Source organism: Cervus canadensis, chromosome 26, assembly GCF_019320065.1.
Source record: "Cervus canadensis isolate Bull #8, Minnesota chromosome 26, ASM1932006v1, whole genome shotgun sequence".
In the NCBI taxonomy this organism is placed as follows: Eukaryota; Metazoa; Chordata; class Mammalia; order Artiodactyla; family Cervidae; genus Cervus; species Cervus canadensis.
This window is the reverse complement of record NC_057411.1, coordinates 50,750,158-50,759,961: the sequence shown is the minus strand read 5'-3', so window position 1 is coordinate 50,759,961 and position 9,804 is coordinate 50,750,158. Positions and strand designations below refer to the sequence as shown.

The 9,804-nt window shown below is 69.0% G+C and overlaps 1 protein-coding gene across 5 annotated transcripts; it reads left to right on the top strand.

Annotated features, from left to right (window-relative positions):
* The first annotated feature begins 750 nt into the window (after positions 1–750).
* On the top strand, positions 751–8,577 carry HGFAC (HGF activator). Of its 5 annotated transcripts, XM_043447664.1 has the most exons (15): positions 751–889; positions 1,001–1,131; positions 1,635–1,803; positions 1,965–2,061; positions 2,272–2,351; positions 2,893–3,015; positions 3,094–3,225; positions 3,399–3,509; positions 3,587–3,761; positions 3,962–4,086; positions 4,702–4,966; positions 6,558–6,697; positions 6,966–7,106; positions 7,200–7,348; positions 8,231–8,472. In XM_043447664.1, exons 2-15 carry the CDS (start codon positions 1,027–1,029, stop codon positions 8,411–8,413), a joined length of 1,995 nt encoding a protein of 664 aa, XP_043303599.1. In that variant the 5' UTR covers positions 751–889; positions 1,001–1,026; the 3' UTR covers positions 8,414–8,472. The 5 variants fall into 5 exon arrangements, with proteins under 5 accessions (XP_043303599.1, XP_043303603.1, XP_043303600.1 ...); XM_043447665.1 differs by having other exon boundaries at positions 762–1,131; positions 3,962–4,047; XM_043447663.1 differs by having other exon boundaries at positions 762–1,131.
* Positions 8,578–9,804: the final 1,227 nt, after the last annotated feature.

The following is a 9,804-nucleotide window of genomic DNA, read 5'->3' as shown; positions in this document are numbered from 1 at the left end:
CTCCCTCTCTCTACACAGAGGGCAAACGGGGGCCCAGAGAGGGCAATTTGGGGGTGCACAGTGAGGCGGCTGCAGTGCCAGGCCAACCCTCTGGGCCAGCCCTTCCCTCCGCCCCATGTCGGCAGTTGAGCTGACTCATGGGGATCGGGGTCCCCTGGCCTCTGTGACCCCCTCAAACTGCCGAAGCGGGTCCCCAAGCAGCTCTGCCCGCGGATGCAGTCACAAACCACAGGCCGGCTGGGGCGACGACTCCAGCCGTGTCTTGGGGGGCAACACCCTGTCCTCGTTCACGGGTCAGGGAGCGAAGTGCCCCCAGACCAGGGCAGGGCCCCAAGCTGGGTTCTCTGTGGGCCTGCGTGCCTGGCCAGGGGCTCGGGAGGGGGGAGGCGGGATGGCACGGGTGGTCCTGGGTAGTCTTGGGTGGTCCTGGTCCTGGGCTTCCGGAGGCCTGTGGGTCCAGGAGCTGTGGGGGCAGGGTGCTGGGGGCAGGCCTCCTCCCTGCTCCCCTTGCACGGGAGGCCCCACCCCAGGCTCTCCCTGGGAGGGGACAGACGGAAGTGCTGTGGAGGACAGCGGCAGAGGTCCCTGTCCGGGGCCTTGTCCTCAACTCTCAGCCCAACGCGCACACGCTCCTCTGTGCCGGGCCTCCTGGCGGCCATGGGGCTGCACCAAAGGGCCCAGCACGTACAGCTGCTCTGGTTGGTACAGCTCATAAGTACACAGTGGTGGCTGGGTGGGGACCGGAAGCTGGGATGGGGGGCCCAGGCCCCTTCCTTCCACGTCATCCTGGAAGACTTCCTGGAGGAGGCGTCTGTGCCGAGCCTGGAGGACGCGGTCAGGTCCAGGAACAGCACGGCGGAGGCGAGAGGGGACCGCTGACCCAGGCAGGGTGAGCCGGGCGGCAGATACAGCGGATGTGCGGGCCTCCCGGCGCGGGAGGCAGCCAGGGTTAATCATTTGCAGGCGGCCTTGACCGTCACCCTGCTCCCGCGTCCCGCAGCTCCTCACGCCAGCCCAGGAGGAGCCATGGGGCGCTGGGCCCGGGTCGCCGGCCCTTGCCCCTCGCCCGGGCCAGCCCTGTTGCTGCTGCTGCTGCTGCTGCCTCGCGGGGCGCAGCCCCAGGCTGCCAGGGTGAGCGCTGACCCCAGCACTGTGACCACCGGCTACCCTGGGCCCTTTCCGGGCCCTGGGGCGAAGCCAGGGCAGGGTGTGGACGGGGTGAGGGGCCCAACGTGGGGACAGAGGACCTTGGGGGCCAAGGTGGGCGTGCTGGGCAGGCCTGGGGGACAGAACGCCGGGGCTCCAACTTGCTGGTTCCCCGCCCGGGGGCGCGGGGGCTGGTCCCTGCCCTCTGGGCCTCTGTTGGGTCCACGTGCCTGAGGTTGGGGGGGGCTCCGAACGCCACACAGCTGCTCTCGTCCGACCCCAACCCCAGGATTCAAGCCCGGATGGCAGTGGTGCTGGTGTCCTGGCTCCTTGGACTGGGCGGGCGGGGAGGGACAGTGTTCAGCTGCAGCCGGTGTCCCTTGGTCCCCACTCGGAGGCCTCAGGACGCCGACATGCAAATGGAGGCAGGTCCTCGTGTGAGGGGCCCACCCCACACCCCCCATCACAGCCCTCTCGGTCCTTCCCAGAGCCAAAGGGAGCCCCCAGGACACAACGCCACAGTGACTCCTGTGACCCTTGTAACCTCGGCGACCCCCAGCACTGCAGCCGCGGGAGCACCCCAGGCAGAGGGGCCCCCTGGTGGCGGGCTCACCCCCCTGCCCAGGGGAGCCCCCTCCAACAGCCCTGGGGGCACAGGTGCGTTAGGAGAGCTTCTTGGAGGAGGCGGCGGGTGACCGCCAGACGGTGGTCTGGGAGGACCGCCGCAGTGCTGGGGGGTGGAGTGGGGAGGGTGATGGGGGTCGGAAGGCATCCGGCGCGGGAGCCCTTGACTGCCATTCCCCCCCCCACCCCGACAGTGCTCACCGAGGCCGGGCAGCCCTGCAGGTTCCCCTTCCGCTACGGCGGCCGCATGCTGCATTCCTGCACTGCAGAGGGAAGCGCCCACAGGAAGTGGTGGGTCCCTGCACCCCCGTGTCCGCCCTGGAGGCCCTCCCACCCTCTGCCCTCCACCCTCCCGACTCCGGCCTGAGCCCGGCACGCAGCAGGTGGAGTGGACGAACGAGGGCCTGAGCGGGGGAGCGCTCCAGGGCGCCCTGCGGGGAGTCGGGTCGCACCGAGCCGGTCTGTGGGCGCCCCCCCCATCAGCGCACACCTCACCCCCAGGTGTGCCACGACCCACAACTACGACCGGGACCGGGCCTGGGGCTACTGTGTGCAGGACCCCGCTCCCCAGGGGCGCCCAGGTGGGTGCCCGGGCATCTGGAGCCGGGGTGGGGGTGATCTGCTGGGGGCGTCAGAGCTGAGCTGCGGTGGGGGGTCCTGTCCTGTCTGCGGCTCATCCCACTGCAGGCCTGGGGGCTGGAGGAGTGGGGAGTGGGCAACACCCGCCCACCCACAAGGCAGGGTCCTGCCCTCTCTGGGGGCCACAGAGCTGCTGTGGCTATTGCTGGGGCCACGCTGCCCCCTGCTGGTCAGGCTCAGCCCCACAGGGCTCGAAGGGTCCCCGCACAGGGCCGCAGACGGAGAGATGTGCTCCCGGGGCCAGGGCTCTCCAGGGGCCTGTGCTGCCTGCGGCGGGTCCGGCTTTCAGGGTGTTGGATGCGGAGTCAGAGGCCCACCTGCCTGGGGTCTGAGAGCTGGGCAGGGGTGGGGAGGGCAGAGGCCTGCAGGGCCTTAGAGGAGCCTTAGAAGGGGCATCTTGAAGGCGGCAGGCCCTGGGCAAGCGGGGAGCATCGTGAAGCCCGCGGGGCTCTCAGACGCCCCCTCCCTCCCGCGTGTGCCCAGCCCCCCGGGACCCCTGTGCCTCCGGCCCCTGCCTCCACGGGGGCTCATGCTCCAGCACGCAGGACCCCGAGTCGTACCACTGCACCTGCCCCGCGGCCTTCACCGGCCAGGACTGCGGCACAGGTGAGCGGGGCGGCGGGGCGGCGGGGTGCCGGCCACGGGCGGGGAGCAACAGCTCACTGTGCCCCCCAAACCCCCCAGAGAAGTGCTTTGACGAGAGCCGCTACGAGTACCTGGAGCCAGGCGATCGCTGGGCCCGCGTGCACCAGGGCCGCGTGGAGCGGTGCGAGTGTGCGGGGGGCCAGGTCCGCTGCGAGGGGACCCGCCACACAGGTACTCAAGGGCGCGGCCCGGCGGGGCGGGCCACGCCACTGAGCCTGCCCTCGGGGAAAGGGGCTTCCCAGGGCCACCCAGAGAGGGGCACCAGGGCGGGAACCAGGCCCCGACACCCGCCCCCTCGCCCCTGGTTTGGGGCTGAGGCCTAGCTCCCGAGTGCCCCCCTGCAGCTTGCCTGAGCAGCCCCTGCCTGAACGGGGGCTCCTGCCACCTGATCGTGGCCACCGGCACCACCGTCTGTGCCTGCCCCCCAGACTATGCCGGGCGGCTCTGCAACATCGGTGAGTTGCCCGGCCTCGGAGCAGGGTGGGCCCCCGCGGCCCACGGCCCAGGCTCACCGCACTCCCACCGCCCACAGTGCCCGCCCAGCGCTGCTTCGTGGGGACGGGCACGGAGTATCGAGGCGTGGCCAGCACAGCGGCCTCAGGCCTCAGCTGCCTGGCCTGGAACTCTGACCTGCTCTACCAGGAGCTGCACGTGGACTCCGTGGGCACTGCGGCCCTCCTGGGCCTGGGCCCCCACGCCTACTGCCGGTCAGCACTGTCCCCACGGCCCTGACCCCTCTGCTCGGGGGGCTGCTCAGGGAGCAGAGCCTGGGGCTGGAGCTCAGAACCTTCTGCAGGAGCAGAAGCTGCTGGGGGGGTCAGGAACACCCCCCAGCAGGTGTCCCCATCTCCTCCCCTTGCCTCTGAGGGGCCGTGACCCCGCCCACCCGCTTGTCCCTGTCCACCAGGAACCCAGACAAGGACGAGAGGCCCTGGTGCTACGTGGTGAAGGACAGCGCCCTCTCCTGGGAGTACTGCCGCCTGGCGGCCTGCGGTGCGCGCAGCAGCCGGAGATGGTCTCGGGAGGAGCAGGGTGGGCACCGGGCTGGCCCCACCCCCACTGGGGTCTCCCCACTCCACCCCCATGCCCAGCCGCCTCTCCCCGGAGGACCATGGGCCCATCTGAAAGATGGGGAGACTGAGGCTCACCACAGCGGGGCTGGACCAAGGGCATGCAGTGGGTCGGCACCAGAGGTCAGGGGGCCCACGCACTCTGCACTGTGCCCGGACAGTCCCCACGGACACGGATAGCTGGGTGTCCCTGGGGTTAGCCCCTGGGGGGTAGGTGGCTCCAAGAGGCCAGCCTGCCCTCTGGCCCCGTTGCCCCAGGGCTCTCTGACCCATCCCGGGTTGGCTCTGCGGTCCCAGGCTGCTGGAAGGGATAGGAACCCCTGCCAGGTATGCTGGGCCACCCTGGCTCCCGCAAAGCCTGTGATCAGGTGCAGTTCTCCCCATCCTGCAGATGAGGAAAACTGAGGCTCAGGGTAAGTCCTGTGCCCCGCCCGGAAGAGCAGAGCTGGGCCTGAGCTGGGGTCCTCTTTCAGAGGAGCTGCCTAGGCTGGGCTGGAGGCCGGTGAACCACTGGGGGCCTAGAGAATCCTGGACACAGCTAGGACCTGCGGCGCGATCCAGTGGTCTGTGTCCCCAGAATCCCTTACCAGGATTCAGCCCCCGCCCACCGAGGCCCTGCTGACCCTGCCTGGGCCCGCGGCTGCTGGGCCAGCTGGACGCCAGACCTGTGGCAAGAGGCACAAGAAGAGAACCTTCCTGCGGCCGCGCATTATTGGCGGCTCCTCCTCGCTGCCCGGCTCCCATCCCTGGCTGGCCGCCATCTACATCGGGAACAACTTCTGTGCAGGGAGTCTCGTCCACACCTGCTGGGTGGTGTCTGCCGCCCACTGCTTCTCCAACAGGTGAGCGGCCCTGGGCCCCAGGGTCCACGATCCATCCCTGTGTCCCCCCTGCAACCACCCGCCTCTCCGCCCAGCCCCACACGCGGCGTCCCGGCTCCACCGCCAGCAATCCGCGCTCACTCCCGCCGCTCCTAAGCATCACTCGTGCGTTTCCACCTTACCGGTGTAAGCCCCGTCCTTCGGTCCCTCCGCTCCACGTCGCCCCTCTGACTCAGGTGGGGCTCCGCGCTCAGCTCGGTGCTGGGCCCGGAGACTGCGAGAGCCGCCGCGCTCCTGCCCCGTGGCGCCGTCCCCAGTCTCTGTCCGGGTGGACGGTCCTCTCTCGGGAGCTCCCGGGTCTGGAGCTTGGGGCACGGCTGGGCGGGGCGGGGCTGGGCTGGGCTGGGCGGGGCGGGGGCGGGGACGGCGCGCCTGCGCGGCAGGGCGGTGGGCGTGGCGGGGCGTGGTGGGACGTGTTGGGGCGTGGCGGCGCGCTGCGTAGCAGGCGGTGGGCGTGACCTGCCCTGAGGCCCCGCCCCTTCCGGCCCCGCCTCTGCTCAGAAGGAGCAGGTGGCCCCATGCAGGGGCCCGGAGAGCCTGAGGTCCTGCCCACTCGGGGGCCTCCTCCGGGTGGGCAAGGACGGCCGGGGCTGGCGTCCAGGGTCGGGGTCAGGGGTGAGAGGCCCACGACCACACCCCAGGGGTAGGGGCAGCGAGCTCAGAGCCGGGAAAGGCCTGCCCATCCCCTGCTCCTAAATTCTCTGCCTTGGGGGGAAGGGGCTCCTCTCGGGAGAGGGGGGGTCCAGTGTCATCCCAGGGGTCAGGGGCTTGGGGTAGGCTGGGGTCTGGCTGCATGAGACTCCGAAATGAGCACTCCCCCCCCACCAGTCACCCTAAGGACTACACCGCGGGGGTGGGGGCAGTGGGCACCAGCCCTGTGCTGACTGCCTGTGGCCTGGGCCCCCCCACTTCCCCGCTGGACCTGTGAAACGTCCCTTGGATCCTCCTCGGTACACAGTGGGGTGGGGGTGGTTAACAGGCTGGAGAAGAGGAGCTGGCCTGCTCTCCTCACATCAAGGGATGGGCCCAGCTGGGTGGAGGTACCCACCCTCTGCGGCCAGGGCCCCAGAGCAGTGGTCCCAGGCCTTGGCCAAGCAGGTGGCTGGAGCAGGGCGTTAATGGGCAGGTGTGATGGGGGTCACTGGGTGAGAGGAGTGCTCAGGCTCCTAGACCCGTGGGTGACTTAACAGGAAGGCCTGCTTCCAGGCCAGGGGCACCGGGCAGAACCGTGCCCCAACCCGGACCTGCACCAGCTTGGGCCCCATTCAGCAGCGAGCCCACCTGGACCCACGAGAGGCCCCCGGCTTGTGCGGGCCCTGGTCTCAGAGGTGGTGCTGCCAGGACCGTGGGTGTGTCCGTAGCCCGCCAAGCCCCACCACACTACAGCCCGCTGCACCCCTGCTCAGGTCTCTCCCAGGGTTTGGGGGTGGAGGCCCTGCGCAGTGTCACCCCCTCCCCCGGGGTCGTCTCCTGGATGCTCTGTGCCCGTGGGGAGGGGCGAGCCGACCTCAGGGGCCTGAGGGTCATGCCGCCACCAGCCCCTGCCGCACAGCCCCCCCAGGGAAAGCGTCTCCGTGGTCTTGGGCCAGCACTTCTTCAACCGCACGACGGACGTGACACAGACGTTTGGCATAGAGAAGTACATCCCGTACCCACTGTACTCCGTGTTCAACCCCAGTGACCACGACCTTGGTGAGGCCCGACCGGGGCTGTGTGCTGGGAGCAGGCGCCAGGCAGGCCTGGGGGAGTCCTCAGGCTCTCCCGGGAGGGATGGGAGAGATGGAGGCGGGGGGAGGGAGGAGGTGAGGAGGAGGGGGAAGGTTGCCTGCAGTTCCCTCCTGGGCCTCCCAGGACACAGCCCCGTGGCCCAGCGGGCTGCACCCCATGTGACTCCGTGGCCACCTTCGGCTGTCTCGGGCTCCCGCGCGGCCGGCTGACCCCCGACCTCTCTCCCGCCCAGTCCTGATCCGGCTGGAGAAGAAAGGGGAGCGCTGCGCTGTCCGCTCCCAGTTTGTCCAGCCCATCTGCCTGCCCGAGCCCGGCAGCCCCTTCCCCGCGGGACACAAGTGCCAGATAGCGGGCTGGGGCCACCAGGACGAGAGTGAGTGCGGGCAGGGGGCCAGGGTCGTGCCCCCAGGAGTGGTGGCCCGACCCAGCCTGAGCGCCCCCCCCCCAACCCCGTGTTGGCCCGCAGATGTGAGCGGCTACTCCCCCTCGCTGCGGGAGGCGCTGGTCCCCTTGGTCGCGGACCACAAGTGCAGCAGCCCCGAGGTGTATGGGGCCGACATCAGCCCCAACATGCTGTGTGCCGGCTACTTCGACTGCAGGTCGGATGCCTGCCAGGTTAGCCTGGGCAGCCCGCCGCCCCGGAGCTCAGAGCCAAGAGCGGCCAGACCCTCAGGGCCAGCCAGGAGGTGGGGCGGGAGGCCCACCTCCCAGTCGCTGGCTGCCCCCAGGATGGGTGCTCACCCGTGCCGGGTCCCAAAGCCTGGGCACATCGAACCAAGGGCAGGAATGTCCATATGACACCAAAGGCCAAAGCCCCTCTCACCCCGCGTTCTTCCGAGTGGGCTCGATTGGTCTGCCGATCCCAGTAGCCCGGTTACCAAGGCCTGGCTGGGGGGCTGCGCCTCAGGGCTGAGATGGAGAAGCTGCTTTACTCCCCAGTTCATAGGTGGGGAGACACGCCCAGAAGGGTCTGCACGCTCTTCCTGGGTTACCCATCCGAGAAGTGGCAAAGGGTGTGGGGGCTTGCCCCTGGACCACGAGGTCCAGCACGTGCCTTGTGGAAGGTCAAGGGTGGCTTCACGGAGGAGGGGGCGCTTGCACCTGTCCTGAGGGATGAATAGGAGTTTGCCAGGTGGCGAAGAGGGCGTTTCCAGCAGGGTGCCAGCTGGTGGGTGGATGGGGAGCCAGACTGAGGAGGTCTGCTCGCTGTGGAGGTGAGAGGGAGGCAGGGCGGGGCCTGCGGAACGGCGGTCCAGGAGCCGGAGGCCTCGCTTCCTCTGGGGCTGGGGGAGCGCAAGCAGGACCGCTCCCTCACTCGGGATGCCTGTGTCGTCCGCTCCCCCCAGGCTGCTGGGGGTCTACCTTGACAGTCTGCACCCCAGGGCAGCTCTGGACCCCTGCGGCGGCACTTTCAGGGTTGGGGTGCGGGAGGCTGGGGTGAGGGGTGGTGGGCAGTTTCCAGGCGGGTCTCAGGCCCTGATGGGTCGCTCTGCACAGGGAGACTCCGGTGGGCCGCTGGCCTGCGAGAAGAACGGTGTGGCCTACCTGTATGGCATCATCAGCTGGGGCGACGGCTGCGGGAGGCTCAACAAGCCCGGCGTCTACACCCGCGTGGCCAACTACGTGGACTGGATCAACGACCGGATTCGCCCCCCCAAGCGACCCGCGAGTTCCTCCTGAGCCCCGCCCCCCTGCCCCCCGCCATTCCCTTCTTGCTGCCAATAAAGATGTTTCCAAGACTCCGGGTCTACACTGCAGTTCCCCCTGCCCAAGCCCCCCAGCCCTGCCTTCCCTCCCAGGCCATGACCCCCCCCCAGCTTTGTGGATGACGTGCCCTCAGGGCTGGGGGGCCCCCTGAGCCAGCACCCCAGTGGCCCTTCCTCAGTGGAGAAGGGAGCCTGCGACCCCATCAGGAGGGGTCTGGCCCCACGGCCTGGAGACTCAGGTCAAGGGATGCAGTATGGGACCTTCTCCTCAGCCAGGCTGCTCTCAGACCCTCCTCTGCCCCGCCCTGACCCCCAAACTGCTCCGGCCACCCTGGCCTCCCTGTGTTCGTGAAACCGACCAGGCTCCTTGCTCACCCTGCTCCCACTGCTGCCTAGAACGTTCTGTCCCCTGCTGCCCCTCCCCCTCCACTCACCCTTTTGACGTCCCTGGAGGCCTGGCAGTCAGGTCCTTTCCAGTCCCTCCCCATCGTCTCGCACACAGGTAGGCACAGACCCCTCGCCTCTTGGCCCCGTCTCAGTCAGGACTGCGTTCGGACCTGACCGATGGGGCTGGAGAGCTTTGCTTCCCTCCCGTAGCAGGAAGTCCAGCCACAGCCCCTTTTATCAGGAGAGGAAGGGTTTCCCCAGGGACCCCTTCTCCAGCAGATTTTGCATTTCGCTCTCATCTGCCCAAATAGGGTCAAGTGGCCACACGCAGCTGCTGGGGAGGCTGGGAGGGCAGGGAACAATTGTCAGGACAGGATGGGACACATTGCCAGGAAGGCACCCGGCCTCCCCGGCAAAGCCAGAGGAAGAGAGATGGCCTCCGTGGGTGCCTGCTGCCCCAGGGCTGGGTGGGGCTCGGAGCCTGCGGTGGACCCGGAATCGCTATGTTGGCCACAGCCAGGGTGGCAGAGGCTGGTGCTGGCCACCCCCGTCCCATGGAAGGCACAGCAGCTCCTGCCGGTGGACCTAGGGCCTCTGACTGCCCGTCCTCGGCCTCCAGGAGCTGTGTAGCTTCAGGTTCCCCACACCATTGCCTGCTATGAGCGCTCCCCGACCCCGTTCTCTGTGGGTGTGGAGTGTGAATCTGTTAGAGAGGTGACATGCGTCTACAGATGGTCTGACGTCAAGCCAACCTTGCATTCCTGGAGCGAGCTGTGCTGAGTCAGGGAGGGAGTCCTCCCCACCTCATGCTGTGCCCCTTCTGCTGACCCTGACGGGCTGCATCAATGGGTGCCTGTGCCCTCGGGTGGGGGGGAGCCCACCAGGAGGTCAGGGGAGAGGGGAGCGTGAGATTGGGGTGCTGTTTTCCCTGGCTCCCTCTTCTGGGGTGACCTCAGTGTTACAAGTTGGATTGTGTCC

What these genes read in the sequence shown, in the direction of transcription:
- HGFAC (XM_043447664.1), top strand. Translation starts at nt 1,027, where the DNA reads ATGGGGCGCTGGGCCCGGGTCGCCGGCCCTTGCCCCTCGCCCGGGCCA. An exon ending in CGCAGCCCCAGGCTGCCAGG is followed by an intron (nt 1,132 to 1,634) that starts GTGAGCGCTGAC and finishes GGTCCTTCCCAG; the next exon opens with AGCCAAAGGGAGCCCCCAGG. An exon ending in CAACAGCCCTGGGGGCACAG is followed by an intron (nt 1,804 to 1,964) that starts GTGCGTTAGGAG and finishes CCACCCCGACAG; the next exon opens with TGCTCACCGAGGCCGGGCAG.